The sequence below is a fragment of the Pseudorasbora parva genome, chromosome 22 (genome assembly GCF_024679245.1).
Source record: "Pseudorasbora parva isolate DD20220531a chromosome 22, ASM2467924v1, whole genome shotgun sequence".
Taxonomy (NCBI): Eukaryota; Metazoa; Chordata; class Actinopteri; order Cypriniformes; family Gobionidae; genus Pseudorasbora; species Pseudorasbora parva.
In genome coordinates this window covers 40997972-41013234 of record NC_090193.1, presented here as the reverse complement: position 1 = coordinate 41013234, position 15263 = coordinate 40997972, and the positions used below count along the sequence as shown (strand labels likewise).

The following is a 15263-nucleotide window of genomic DNA, read 5'->3' as shown; positions in this document are numbered from 1 at the left end:
TTTTTTTCTTCCCTTTGTTGCACAGAGATACTTTGGAATGAAAAGCATTATAAATAAAATCCATTTTTAATAAAAGCTAGATGGCATACAATTAAAGTTAAAGCCTATTACGATTAAAAATCGATTTCGACATTCTTGGAAACATTTGGGATAAATGTAAACACAAGTCAATAAAATATAACTTCGTGTTTTTTTTGGATGGATATTTTAATCCAAAAATCTTCCATATTGTGCCTTAAATCTTTGAGTCCCTTTTGCAGCACCCTTTACATGCGCACTGATGTTCAGAGGGATTTGAGGAGTTAGTTTAACCCGTTGCAAAAAGTTAACTTTTTTAGTCTCGTATAGGGGCGATGAATCGTCTTTATAGACTTTCCTTGCTTTAACATTGCACAGAACAATACGTCAATAAATAAGTTGAAAGTGTGCAGCAAACATGAACATACTTTATTTTTTTAAATCACCACATGATTAACCATTGAGAGCTTGACATTTGACAGTTTTATTTCCCAGGCACAATTGAGGAGGCTTCTGCACCACATGAAATTATGCCGCCCTCTAGCGAATTAAAGAATTTATTACGCAGACAAATTAAAACACAAAATAGAAAGAGTATTATCGCAGATCTAAAAAAAGGTTACCACTATATACAAAGACTTAAATATTTCACAGTTGAGTGAAGTAAACGATCAGGCCCATCTGAACTCATCACCTGTTATTAAGAGCCACAAAATGTCCGAACATCTCCTGTGAGGCGTAGGTCATGTACAGAAAGCCATCTTCATCTTTATGGTCCTTATAGAGCTGAGCCATGGTCATGGACATGCTGGCAATGCCAGCGTTATTGATCAGCAGGTAGAACGCTTGATTGGGCATCAGGGTCATTCGATTCCTGAGGGGGGAAAAAAGAACACACCGTGAGAAAGTCCTTAAATCCAGATCAGCTGATACCTCGAGCCATTCACTGCACCACTAATGCAGTGTGGGAACTCTAGAGCCATGGCATCACACACACCATCGACTACTATAGCATATTACTTCATATTACCACTAACTTTATATACACTAAGCGTATGAATCCACCGGTAAAGTCGTTTAAAACTTTTCGCGCCTTTTGACATTTAAATTCGCGCGTCTGTTATGACAGTTATTTTCTGAGGTGATTTTGAATTTGAACACTGTCCGCCGCCAATAATCAGAAACAGTCATTTGTGATATAAGATGTGCTACAACAATAAACGGGATTTAAATATCTAATAACTTGGACACTTCCGGCAGAATCATATGTAAAATAACTTTAAAAACGCTTGATTAAAGAATAAAGGGTTAAGTGTTTTGCTCACCTGATGATGGTGACGAACTGAGTCATGGTGAGTTCTTGTGGCACGAGAAACTTGGTCTTATCCAGAGGTGGTAAGTACTTCTCTCTTTGATATCGCTCAATAATCACCTGAAATACAGATCATTTAAATCAAACGTGTAGGTGAGCTAACAATTCACAGAACTGGACTTTTCCTACCGGGATTTTAGTTGGAAATTTAGTCCGGATCCCTGCCACCTCGTGTTTCCTCGTAGCTGATCGGAAACCAACATTAAAAAAAAAAAAAAAACAGACAACTTTTGATTTTTACTGTATCTGCAGATCGACTAATGCTTGTAGGATGTAAAGATACATACCTAAACTCTTCCTCTGTTTGAAAGTTTTGGGATGTTGAGTTTTCTCAAATGGAGGCATGTTGTGTCGCACCACTGACCTGCGTACTAATTACTGGCGAAGCGCACTAACACTAATTAAATAGTGCGCCGGCGGTGACGTCACGGGTCACGCACGCTGCCACTTTACCACGATCAATACGCAAAAAAATCAAGTGTTAACTAATAATGAACTGTTCTAAACTCTAAGTTTCCAGTTGTTGGGTTGTTTTAGACGTCATTTCTTCGAATGTATATTAAGTGTAAAGATACACATTCCTACAATGTTGCAGGTAAATGAGTGTGTGAATGGATCTTTGTGTTGTTCACGGGTTTGACCTTCTCAGTGTGTGTAAAACAGAGGTTAGTATTGTGTTGTTGTTTAACAGTTTGTGCATGACATGACCACTTAAATGAATACATTGTGGAATTATGACACATTTGGTTTATTCTCAATTATGTAATGTTGCATTTTATATTACCTTACTTTCTTTTATTTGTTTCCGTACTGGTGTTTATTTGCATATGGCTTATTTTATATGTAGTAAAATTGTGTGTTTAAAATATCAAAATCTGTAGTTTCCTTGGGTGTGTGTTTAGAGGATTGCTAACCGCTATCAATAAACAATAACTCTCAATGTAGCCGTGAGAACGTTTGGCGGAGAAAAAAAAGAATAAATCGCATCCGAACTACAAGTCCCAGCATGCTCAGTGCGCTCGTCTCTGATTGGCTATTCGCAGTGCAAATAGTTTGTTCTGTCCAATCAGAGCGTTTCGTGCTAGCAGCGATCTGTTGACCTGTTTGTGGGCGTGAAATGAGCGGAAACCAGCGTTGAGAAGCGCGAGTCATTTGAGAGAGTCGGTTCGTTCGGACGTTTTGTTTGAACGGTTCGGTTCTTTATGGGCATAACCAGACGCGCGCATTTATCGTGGATTTTTGTTGTTGAAATTAAAAAATATTTGGTCAGTGGTTTTATCACAAGCTGCGTAAATTTAGTGTAAAACTTATTTTAGTTCAGATAATTGGCAATGCAACGTTTCTCAGTTTAACTTGATGTATTGAAAAGCTTTAACTAAACTGGCAAAATATGGTGAAAAACCTAACATATAGATAAATAATTTAAATTAAAATGTGGTAAACGTATATAAGTTATGTAGGCCTAATTAAAACAATATTATAATTTTTCATTTATTTATATAGCACTTTTTCAAACAAATCAATGCTGTTTAAAATGCTTTACAGGCAAATGACAATTTATTAAGAAGTACTATATTAATATTACTGGTCAGAATTTAAAACTAAAAAGGTGTTTTTAATGCCACTAAAATAAACACGTATATTAAAATTCAAGCTAGAACTGAAACATTAAAATCCATGTTATTTTTCAATAGTAGCCTAATTGTTTATTTATATTGTCATTTGTTTTTTCTTGCCTATATAAATAACATTTATATACTTTTTTTTACAAAATTATTTTTTAATGACATAATGTATAGATAGAACATTTTTAAATGTTCAGAATTCATTCAGAAGACATTAAAAGGGTGTTTTTAATTTAGATGCCACTAAAATATACCTGTATACATTTATTATAATTCAAGCTAGAACTGAAATGTTTAAATCCATGTTATTTTTATAGTATTAAGCTATTATAGTATTAATAGCTTATGTATATTGTCATTTGCTTTTTCTTGCCTATATATAAATAACATTTATATACTTTTTTTTTTTTTTACAATATTAATATTTAATTATATAATATATAATTATTAAAATTCAAGCTAGAACTAAAACGTAGCCATTCCTTCGTTTCTTCCTGGATTTTAATGTTCAGAATTCTAAAACGTTTCAAGACATTAAAAAGGTGTTTTTAATGTAAAAGCCACTAAAATATACGCGTATGCAAATTCAAGCTGTTTTAAGCGGCCATTCCTTCGTTTCTTCCTGGTTGTTCGGTTCGACAGAGTTAGTTCAGCGAATCGGTTCAAACGAACGATTCATTCGCGAACCGAACTCCACTAGCGGAAACGTCATGAAGTGACAGCAGCAGCTCGCGGTGAGTGGAGCTCCGCAGCCGCCCCGTTTCTTCGAGCACCGAGGCGGATATATCGCAGCGAGCGATCGGTCGAGATCCAGCGTCCGTGTGGTCGATCAGACCTAGCCATGGACGAGCAGGCGGGCCCCGGTGTGTTCTTCAACAACAACAACAACTCGGTCCTTCCCGGCGGAGCGAAAGCGGCTCCCACGGGCGACGGCGGCGGCGAGGCGGCCCGCGCTCAGTACAGTATCCCGGGGATCCTACACTTTCTCCAGCACGAGTGGGCCCGGTTCGAGGTGGACCGGGCGCAGTGGGAGGTGGAGCGGGCCGAGCTGCAGGTAACGCGCCCGCCGCGACCGTTATTTTCCTGAGGTGTTTTGAACCCCGTCCGCCAAAAGTCAGACATTTGTGGGCTTGTTTTTCTCTCTCGCGCTGACGTTAGCGCGCGCGCGCGCTCACTCACACACACACGTTTGTTTTTGTGACATATGGGGACATTCCATAGGCGTAATGGTTTTTATACTGTACAAACCGTATTTTTTATCCCCTTGCCCCTGCCCCTAAACCTGCCCCACACACACACACACACACACACACACACACACACACACACACACACACACACACACACACACACACACACACACACACACACTCAACGCAGCAGCACAAAAAACTTGAGTTTCTGTGCTGTAAACGGTAACTCGATCCGTTTTATCACATTCACATCCACAGATCTGCCTTCAGTCCTGCGAGCTGGAGAATATTATCTCCTGAAGAATGGCCAGGACGTGTTCTTGACAGGAATTTTGCTGCACATTTTTTAAATTCCTGCGATTCTTAAAAACCCAACAAACAAAAAAGAAAAACCTTCATGTGGAGTAATTCTATAAACTGAGCTTTTTCATTCCTATTTGCATAAAGAAAATATAGCCTAAAAAATATGTAGCCTATATGACATTCGTGACGATTGAACCATGACCATTATATATATATATATATATATATATTATGTTCATAAAGAGAATTACAAACTTGAAATGTAACATTAAAGGTGCAGTATGTAAGATTTTTGGATTAAAATATCCAAAATCCACTAGAACTGTTATATATTTTGTTGACTTGTGTACTCAAGTTATCTCAAATGTTATGTTTAAATCCCAAAAAATCAGTGATTTTAAATGAGGACACGGCACATTTGTTTGTGTTTGTGTGTGTGTGTGTCGCCTATCAGTGACATCATCATCCCCTGCGTGTAGTAACCATGGCAACACTATCGCCGCTTTAATATCTGATGTGTTTTATTAGACTCTGTTTGGATCACTGATGGACAGAAACTAATGATTGTTCTCCAGCTCAACACAGTTAGTCTTATTGTTTAAATCTGCTGTTGTTGGTTTACCGCTCAGAGTGCCGTGATTTACCGCCTAATATGATCTCGCTCACTGCAGTGCAACAAGAGTCTCATATTAGCATTATAACATCACTTTAACACACTCACATGTGTGTGATATAATAAAACAGCGCTGCGTTACACACACACACAAGAGCGGAAGAAGCGGAAGCGCTCGTGGCAGAATAAAAGCTCCGCCCACTCAAGAGTCAAGACACCCCTCTGTGTTGAGTAAGAGACTGAAAATTACATACTGTGCCTTTAATTGTCTTAAAAAGCTTCCTTTCTCACTTTCGACTGTGAGAATGATCTGTGATTTCTCATGATGATGTCACAGTGACATCATTGAGCGACCGATCAGACTTATAACTCGCGTCTCGACTCTGTAAATTTGGGTTTGCGTGGAAAGTGACCATTTTGATCTTCAGAGGCTGAACTTCACGCTTCACTGCCTGAACGTCCTTCACACACACTTTCCCTGTGATGGAGATGAGATATTCAGACCTAAAGGCCAGCGATTGATTAATGAATGCTGTGGGAATGTCTCTGGCATTTATGGGTCGTTTACCCGCCGTCTGTACAGTCCGACGTGTTTTATTGTGCGTGTTGACTGAAGGACAAACCAGAAAGTTCAAATGGAAACTAAACAGGTCATGTGACGGGGATTTCAATCAGATCAGGATTGTTGATTGTGGTTTTGATAAAGGTATGTTTGCATTTAAGTCAATATTAATATAACATCAAGGTTTAATATTTTACTGTATGTCTCTACATTATAAACACTGGTAAAAGCTTCTCTCAACAGCTAAAACTGTGAAATTCCTAATAAATATTTTTATTAAAACTACAAAAACAACTTTGTCGTAGCTGAATAAATGCCCTTACAAACTTACGATTCATGCTTGGGTATACTGCAAATATCACAGACGATTATAATTATATAAGTTGATAAACTCAAATCGATTAATCGCAATTAATTGCATAAAAAATAGTGAATTAAATGTGTACTGTGTATAATTATTATGTATACACATGCATGTAAATATTTAAGAAGAATGTTAAATGTATTTATAAGAATTTATATACATAATTACACACATTATGTAAACACAAACTTTTATTTATGATGCGATTAATTGTGATTAATCGATCTCCCGGCACTAATATATTTTGATGATTTATATTGTAAACAAATAAAACACAATTTTCTTGATTTAAAAAAAAAAAAATATATATATACACACACACACACACATGCATGAGTGTGTATTTATATATTCATAATAATTATACACAATATATTATGTAAACAAACTTTTATTTTGGATGCAATTAATCGTGATTAATCGATTGCCCGGCACTGATATACATATTTATATTTTATATAAATAAATAAAATAAAATTTTCTTGAATATACACATTCATGAGTGTGTGTTTATGTATATATAATAATTATACTAATATATTATGTAAAAACTTTTATTTTGAATGCAATTAATCGTGATTAATCGATTGTCCAGCACTAATATATTCATATTAAATATTAACAAAACATTTTTCTTGAATATATATATACATGCATGAGTGTGTTTATGTATACATAATAATTATACGCATGTATTATGTAAACAAATGTTTGTTTTTGATGCGACTAATCGTGATTAATCGATTTGATAGCACATATACGACACATTAGAGGTTATTGCCTTATAAAAAATATCCTGTATGTTTCAAAACTTTCTGGCAAAAACAGCTTTGAATGGAATTGTCACATTATGATGTCATAGTGTGACGACAGACCGACGCCCACTTCTACATCATCACCTCTTTAGCCCCGCCCACTGATTCACACTTCGTGTAGTTAAGTCTGTGCATTGCTGTCCTTGTGATCCGAACGTTAGGAAAAGCGGGGATGAACTTTATTATTAAAGTCAGTAAGACACTGTTCAAAACAATTGCATGTGTGTAATAGCAGGTACATTGAAAATTATTTAAATAAAGATTCAAACGGTTACGAGTCAGCAAATTGATTCATGATTCGGATCTCCAATGTCTCGTGATTTCAGCAGTTTGACACGCGATCCGAATCATGAATCGATTCACTGACTCATAACCGTTTGAATCTTTATTTGAGGATTGAACACAAACGCGGAAGAGAAGCCAATGCTGAATAAAGTCGTAGTTTTTGTTATTTTTGGACCCAAATGTATTTTGGATGCTTCAAGAGACTCTAATTAACCCACTGATGTCTCATATGGACTACTGTGATGATGTTTTTATTCCCTTTCTGGACATGGACAGTATAGTGTGCATACACTTGCATACGCTCTGTTCAAAACAATTGCACGTGTGTAATAGCGGGGACATTGAAAATTATTTTAATGCACAAATGTTACCCAATCACAGAGAAGGTCAAAAATAGCTTTTTGCATGCGTTTTCCGTCATATTTGATATGTAATCATTGCACATTTGTATTTCAGTGCTGAAGTGCGCATTGTATTTGACACGGGTGTGGATGAGGAGATCCTGAGTGATGTTTGGCTCTTTCGTAACCAGCATGCCTTTCATAGCTGTGCGTGGGCCGTCGTATGTTGAAATCGCCCTCGAGCACCTTGACAATCAATTGAAAGGAGTATAATTTGCTCCGTTTTGCGTGTAGGCTCCGGCTACCTGAAGGAAGAGACGAGTGTGTAGGCAGTGATGCTGAGACTCCGAGCTGATGTCCGTGACTCATGCTGCTGATGCTTTGCTTTCTCCATCCGCTGCTGGAGCGAGAATGAGCCGCAGTTTGACTCGCATCAGCAAATGCTCACGGAAACCAGTCCTATCGTTCTCTTTTAAAGGGTTAGGTCACCCAAAAATGTAATTTATCCACATCCGTAAGACCTCCGTTCATCTTCACACACAGTTTAAGATATTTTATATTTAGTCCGAGAGCGTATGCAAGTGTATGCACACTATACTGTCCATGTCCAGAAAGGGAATAAAAACATCATCACAGTAGTCCATATGAGACATCAGTGGGTTAATTAGAGTCTCTTGAAGCATCCAAAATACATTTGGGTCCAAAAATAACAAAAACTACGACTTTATTCAGCATTGGCTTCTCTTCCGCGTTTGTGTTCAATCCTCAAATAAAGATTCAAACGGTTATGAATCAGCGAATCGATTCATGATTCGGATCGCCAGTGTCACGTGATTTCAGCAGTTTGACTCGCGATCCGAATCATGAATCAATTCTTACTAACCCTTCTTGTTTAATGGGGTAAGTACTCTTGCATTCTCATTTCAGAGGTGTTGAGTAAATGATCACACACCGATTCGTGAGTTCAGTGTTAGACAGATCAGTTCATTAAAATGAATCGGTTCAAATGAGTCATTAGTTCGTGAATCGGACAAAAGCGGACGCATTATGTGTGAACCCAGACTGTTAAAACAATGCAAAAGATTGATCACAGAAAACACTTCATAAGGATATTTTCCGTTTATTTGAACGTATGGTTTATGTCAGCTGCGTGTGCAAAACGTCTGTCAAAAGAGCTGCGAATTTTGAGCATCCAGCAGTAATTCAGGGAAAATATTGTGCGAACGCGCCACGTGGCGCAAGGATTCAGTCTTCCGACCTTTTACCATTTTGTCAGTTCTGTTGATTTTGATTGATATGCGCGAGTGAGAAAGAGAGAGAACGGTGATGGTATTGAAGGCTCTCTGCTCGTTCTCCGTCACTCAGTTAACGAGAGCGCATGTTAACCGAGTGTAGAACGAGCAGAGTCACGCGCATTAGAAATCTACATCAATTTATAAATCACAATAACTCATCAAATAAGGCTTTGGTGGAACAAAAATTTGCTTTGGCGGCCGTCAAAAAAATGTCAATGTAGGAAAAACCCTGACACACTAGGGCTGTCAAAATTGCTCAAAAATGACGTTTGAATATTCCCTAAAAAATGGAACTATTCGAACTTCTGGGTGCACATTTTTGTCAATGCATTACGTCAATAACAGGACAGATTAATAGAAAGAGACAGAACTACTTGTATAGGTTGTCTATTTAGTTTAAACATTTTTGACAATGTATTACATCTCTCTCTCTCTCTCTCTCTCTCTCTCTCTCTCTCTCTCTCTCTCTCTCTCTCTGCATAACGCCCCAAATATAGCAGGCTTCATTCAGTGATTGAAACTAATATTATTAATATTAATGTAAGTTGTGCAGCATATAGAGCGCTCCGAGCGAGCTCTGCTGTGCTAAACATGAGCTTCACCTTGACGTGAAGCGGTGAATAATCACACCAGTGTTAGTGCGTTTATCCTTTATTCAGGCGATATCTCTTCAGTCAGTACAGTAGCCGACACTTCAGTAATGCTTCTGTTTAACGTTAAATAAAATGAGGCAACGTTCAGCAGTGACTCCTGTGACCTTTGACCCGTCCCTGAACCCATTAAGCAAAGCAGACAGCCACGCCTCTAATATATATATTCGAATTTAGAATATTCGTTGACAGCCCTAAAGCACACACACACTCACTAACTCACACACACACACACACACACACACTCACTAACTCACACACACTCACTAACTCACACACACACTCACTAACTCACACACACACTCACTAACTCACACACACTCACTAACTCACACACACACTCACTAACTCACACACTCTCACACACTCACTAACTCACACACACACACACTAACTCACTCACTCTCTAACTCACACACACACACACACACTCACTAACTCTCACACTCACACACTCACTCACATACTCTGTCACACGCACACACACACACACTCACTCACTCCCACACTCACTCACTCACACACTCACATACTCTGTCACACGCACACACTCACTCACTCACACACACACACACACACTCACTCACTCACTCCCACACTCACTCACTCACACACTCACATACTCTGTCACACGCACACACTCACTCACTCACACACACACACACACACTCACTCACTCACTCCCACACTCACTCACTCACACACTCACATACTCTGTCACACGCACACACTCACTCACTCACTCACACACACACACACACACACACACAAACACTCTCACTCACACACACACACACACACAAACACTCTCACTCACACACAAACACTCTCACTCACACACACACTCTCACTCACACACACACAAACACTCTCACTCACACACAAACACTCTCACTCACACACACACACACTCTCACTCACACACAAACACTCTCACTCACACACACAAACACTCTCACTCACACACACACACACTCTCACTCACACACAAACACTCTCACTCACACACACACACACTCTCACTCACACACAAACACTCTCACTCACACACACACTCTCACTCACACACACACAAACACTCTCACTCACACACAAACACTCTCACTCACACACAAACACTCTCACTCACACACACACACACACACACACACACACACACAAACACTCTCACTCACACACACACACACTCTCACTCACACACACACACACTCACTCACACACTCTCAGTCACTCACTCCCTCTGTGTGTGTGTGTGTGTGTGTGTGTGTGTGTGTGTGTGTGTGTGTGTGTGTGTGTGTGTGTTTTGACTGGGAGTGATGTCAGACCAGCATGTGACTGTGTCCCTCTGTGAGTAACTCCGTCTGATGTCCTCATTTGTGTCTCGTTTGCTCAGTTTGTCTTTATTTCTCGCAGACACACACACACATGACACATTTTCTTACACTTTGCATGCTCATTCCCCCTGTTTTCCCTATTTTCAAGCATCCATTGCAGTTGTCTTGCTCTGTCTCTGTCGCAGAAGTGCATAATTGATCCCGGGCTCATGTGGTGCGTGTGCGAGTGTGTGAGTGTGTGAGAGTGTGTGTGAGTGCGTGAGAGTGTGTAAATGTGTGTGTGTGTGTGTGTGTGGACATCAGTGTGTTGGCCGTGGAGGTCGACGTTCCCACTGCTGTAATATAAGCGGCTTGATCTGAATCATTAACAAATGGCCTTATTTCCTCTTAAACAGCTCAGCTAGTGGACTAATCTTCCCTTAATCTGCTTGCTTGGCTTACTCCTGTCAAACTCTTCCTTAATGTGCTTTGATTTCCAGCTAATAACTAATCAACTCTCAATCACACCGGCTCGGATACGAGTGCGAGAGCGTTCTCAATGTTGGCCGTCGAGGAGAGTTAAAATCTGGTCAACGTTATGCTAATGAGCTATGATGCGGTTCGGCGGCAACCAATGATAATGCAGAAGTCCAGCTTGAGAGAACAAGTCCTGGAAACGTTCCCATGACCACATTTGTTCCCAAAAACAAAATGAAGGAGTGGTTGATCTGTGGCGCGTTTGATAAGAAGTGCAACACTTTATACAGGTGACATTTTCGGGCTAGAATGCTTGTTTTTCAGCGCTGGTTTGATTAAAACTACACCGATCTGATTTGGCTACACTTCACCCAGGACAGTTATTGTAATGTCGGCAGCACACAGATGAATATTAATGTTAATTAAAGACCACTGCTAGCAAACATCTCCTATAAACTGGAGACGCCACACCACACAAATGGTTTTAATTGGTTTATTTCGTTAGCAAACATGTAACTATAAGTTCTTACAGTCACATTTAAAAGATGTGAACTTAAACCCTGGAGCTCAACACCAGTCGTAATCTCACGGTATATCTGTGGCAATAGCCAACAATACATCATATGGGTCAATTATAGTTGAGCCAGTAATGAGCCTGATGTTGATCTGCTGACCCCAGGGCATCAACATGTAGGTGTGTGTGTTTCTTCAGGAGAACACTAATGAAGATGTTTAACTCAGCCGTTGCTGTGTGTCGGTCATATAATGATGAGAATGGAGAACAATTCTAGGAGAGCAAAACAAACAAACAAACAAACATGCTTAGACAACACACACACACACACACACACACACACACACACACACACACACACACACACACACACACACACACACACACCCTGCTGCTCGTGACGACACACTGATGTCTTAAGACACGAACCGATCGGTTTCTGAGAGAAACACAACAGTATTGATGATATTTTTACCTCATATCAGGCGAATCTCATCTAGTGTTCCCGTCCGCTATTACTGCCGTCTGCAGAGGTCAAACTGGCGCGATCATAGATATATATATATATAGATGCCTCATTAGTGCCTGCGTGGATCAGCCGAGTAAGGGCATCTACATAATATATATATATGATCCATACCTGTCAACTTTTGGGTACATTAGGCATAGACCCATAATAATAATACTTTTAATTTGTACCTTCCTACAAGTTACCCATGTAATTTGCTCTTCCTACTTGTATAACAACAAGTAGGAAATATACATAAATTGTTATTAGTTTGCACTGCATAAGTTATGAATTTAATAAGGATTAATCTATATATAAGTTACTGAAGTTATTTAGTCAAGAGCAGAGCATATTTAGTGAGCAATTACTTTACCTCTTCACATTGTCATTATAAGTGGTTACTGTCACTTTAAAAGATCTTCCGCTGTCGCACATGATGCGGATGTGAGATGCTCAGTAATGCTGCGTCCACACCGCACGCGAATGACGCGATTCGCGCGAGTGATTTACATGTTAAGTCAATGCAGAGACGCGAATAGGCATTCTGCGGCGCAATTCGCGCGAATGAGGCGGCAATGATCACGCGAATTGAGCGTTTTGAACGCGTGATTCGCGTGAAATGCGCGAATCGCTCAAGTTCAAAAATCTGAACTTTGCCGGATATTCGCGCCGCGTTAACCAATGAGGAGCCTGCTTACTGCGGTCACGTGGTGAAGTGACGGATGGGAAACCCCGAGGCCAGAGTAATTTACAAACACTACTGTATTGTGTCACAAAATGTACTTTTAATAGTTTTTCAGGTGAGAATGTAGTTGTTTAAAGCTCAAATATGTGATTTATTTATTAAGAGAGCTCCTATTTGAAAATTTGATCTGGTGTTTTCGGAGGTGTGAGACCCAGGCGATCAGCGGAGCTCAGCGCTCATCAACCGCAGCGAGAGCAGCCTTAACTCGGCTCGTCCTTCTGCCGAATTCGCGTGTGTTGTGTAGTGAATGTCACACGCGAATGAAGCGAATTTGACACGCAAATGAAGCGAATGGATTCAAAATGTTCACTCGTCCAACTTCGCGCGATTTATTCGCGTCATTCGTGTGCGGTGTGAACGCAGCATTACAAATCGTACCAAACGTGTGACTGTCCCCCACCTGCTCCTCTTCAGAATAATTACATTCGCTGTCCCATTGATCACGGTATTTACACGAGGGTTTCGGGGTTTTTGGGCAACAAAGCGACAAATCCGTCTCTAACGTTACGTCCATCATCCGTCTCTAACGTTACGTCCGTCATCCGTCTCTAACGTTATGTCCGTCATCCGTCTCTAACGTTACGTCCGTCATCCGTCTCTAACGTTACGTCCGTCATCCGTCTCTAACGTTACGTCCGTCATCCGTCTCTAACGTTACGTCCGTCATCCGTCTCTAACGTTACGTCCGTCATCCGTCTCTAACGTTACGTCCGTCATCCGTCTCTAACGTTACGTCCGTCATCCGTCTCTAACGTTACGTCCGTCATCCGTCTCTAACGTTACGTCCGTCATCCGTCTCTAACGTTACGTCCGTCATCCGTCTCTAACGTTACGTCCGTCATCCGTCTCTAACGTTACGTCCGTCATCCGTCTCTAACGTTACGTCCGTCATCCGTCTCTAACGTTACGTCCGTCATCCGTCTCTAACGTTACGTCCGTCATCCGTCTCTAACGTTACGTCCGTCATCCGTCTCTAACGTTACGTCCGTCATCCGTCTCTAACGTTACGTCCGTCATCCGTCTCTAACGTTACGTCCGTCATCCGTCTCTAACGTTACGTCCGTCATCCGTCTCTAACGTTACGTCCGTCATCCGTCTCTAACGTTACGTCCGTCATCCGTCTCTAACGTTACGTCCGTCATCCGTCTCTAACGTTACGTCCGTCATCCGTCTCTAACATTACGTCCGTCATCCGTCTCTAACGTTACGTCCGTCATCCGTCTCTAACGTTACGTCCGTCATCCGTCTCTAACGTTACGTCCGTCATCCGTCTCTAACGTTACGTCCGTCATCCGTCTCTAACGTTACGTCCGTCACCCGTCTCTAACGTTACGTCCGTCACCCGTCTCTAACGTTACGTCCGTCACCCGTCTCTAACGTTACGTCCGTCATCCGTCTCTAACGTTACGTCCGTCACCCGTCGCTAACGTTACGTCCGTCATCCGTCTCTAACGTTACGTCCGTCATCCGTCTCTAACGTTACGTCCGTCATCCGTCTCTAACGTTACGTCCATCATCCGTCTCTAACGTTACGTCCGTCATCCGTCTCTAACGTTACGTCCGTCACCCGTCTCTAACGTTACGTCCGTCACCCGTCTCTAACGTTACGTCCGTCATCCGTCTAACGTTACGTCCATCATCTGTCTCTAACGTTACGTCCATCATCCGTCTCTAACGTTACGTCCATCATCCGTCTCTAACGTTACGTCCGTCATCCGTCTCTAACGTTACGTCCATCATCCGTCTCGCGTTATCACTCGTCATCTGACCTCACACACTAGCCTCGCGCTAACGGCCCCTACGGTACTGTAGGCTAATGGCAGTTATCGCGAGGCTACTCACAGAGCTCAGATTGGAAATGTTTTTGTTTTTTTCCTCCGGTATTATTATTTTTTAATAACGCAGGTTAAAATACGGGATAGTTACAGGAAAATACTAATACAGGAGGATGTGGGAAAGAAGGGTAAAATACGGGACTTTCCCGGCCAAAACGGGATCCGGCCAAAACGGGATACTTGACAGGTAACATATGATCGCGCCAGCCTGACCTCATCAGACGGCAGTAATAGCGGACGGGAACACTAGATGAGATTCGTCTGATATGAGGTAAAAATATCATCAATACTGTTGTGTTTCTCTCAGAAACCGATCGGTTCGTGTCTTAAGACATCAGTGTGTCGTCACGAGCAGCAGGGTGTGTGTGTGTGTGTGTGTGTGTGTTTGTTTGTTTGTTTTTGTTTGTTTTGCTCTCCTCATTATATGACCGACAC

General features: G+C 40.9%; 2 protein-coding genes across 5 annotated transcripts in view; one reads left to right on the top strand and one right to left on the bottom strand.

The window, feature by feature from the left end:
* Positions 1-424: 424 nt before the first annotated feature.
* On the bottom strand, positions 425-2178 carry map1lc3c (microtubule-associated protein 1 light chain 3 gamma). 3 transcript variants are annotated; one of them, XM_067431192.1, is made up of 4 exons: positions 1679-2178; positions 1520-1591; positions 1344-1450; positions 425-892 (listed from the first exon to the last, which is right to left on the bottom strand). In XM_067431192.1, exons 1-4 carry the CDS (start codon positions 1733-1735, stop codon positions 709-711), a joined length of 420 nt encoding a protein of 139 aa, XP_067287293.1. In that variant the 5' UTR covers positions 1736-2178; the 3' UTR covers positions 425-708. The 3 variants fall into 3 exon arrangements, with proteins under 3 accessions (XP_067287293.1, XP_067287295.1, XP_067287294.1); XM_067431194.1 differs by having other exon boundaries at positions 1520-1575; positions 1678-1826; XM_067431193.1 differs by having other exon boundaries at positions 1520-1588; positions 1679-1773.
* Positions 2179-3701: 1523 nt separating this feature from the next.
* Positions 3702-15263, top strand: part of strn (striatin, calmodulin binding protein) — a 57289-nt gene continuing 45727 nt past the window's right edge. The window contains exon 1 of one of the 2 annotated variants that reach the window (XM_067431012.1): positions 3702-4069. In XM_067431012.1, coding sequence (XP_067287113.1) covers positions 3857-4069 — 213 coding nt within the window. In that variant the 5' untranslated portion in view covers positions 3702-3856. The remainder of the gene's footprint in view (positions 4070-15263) is intronic. The other variant, XM_067431011.1, reaches the window with a different exon arrangement.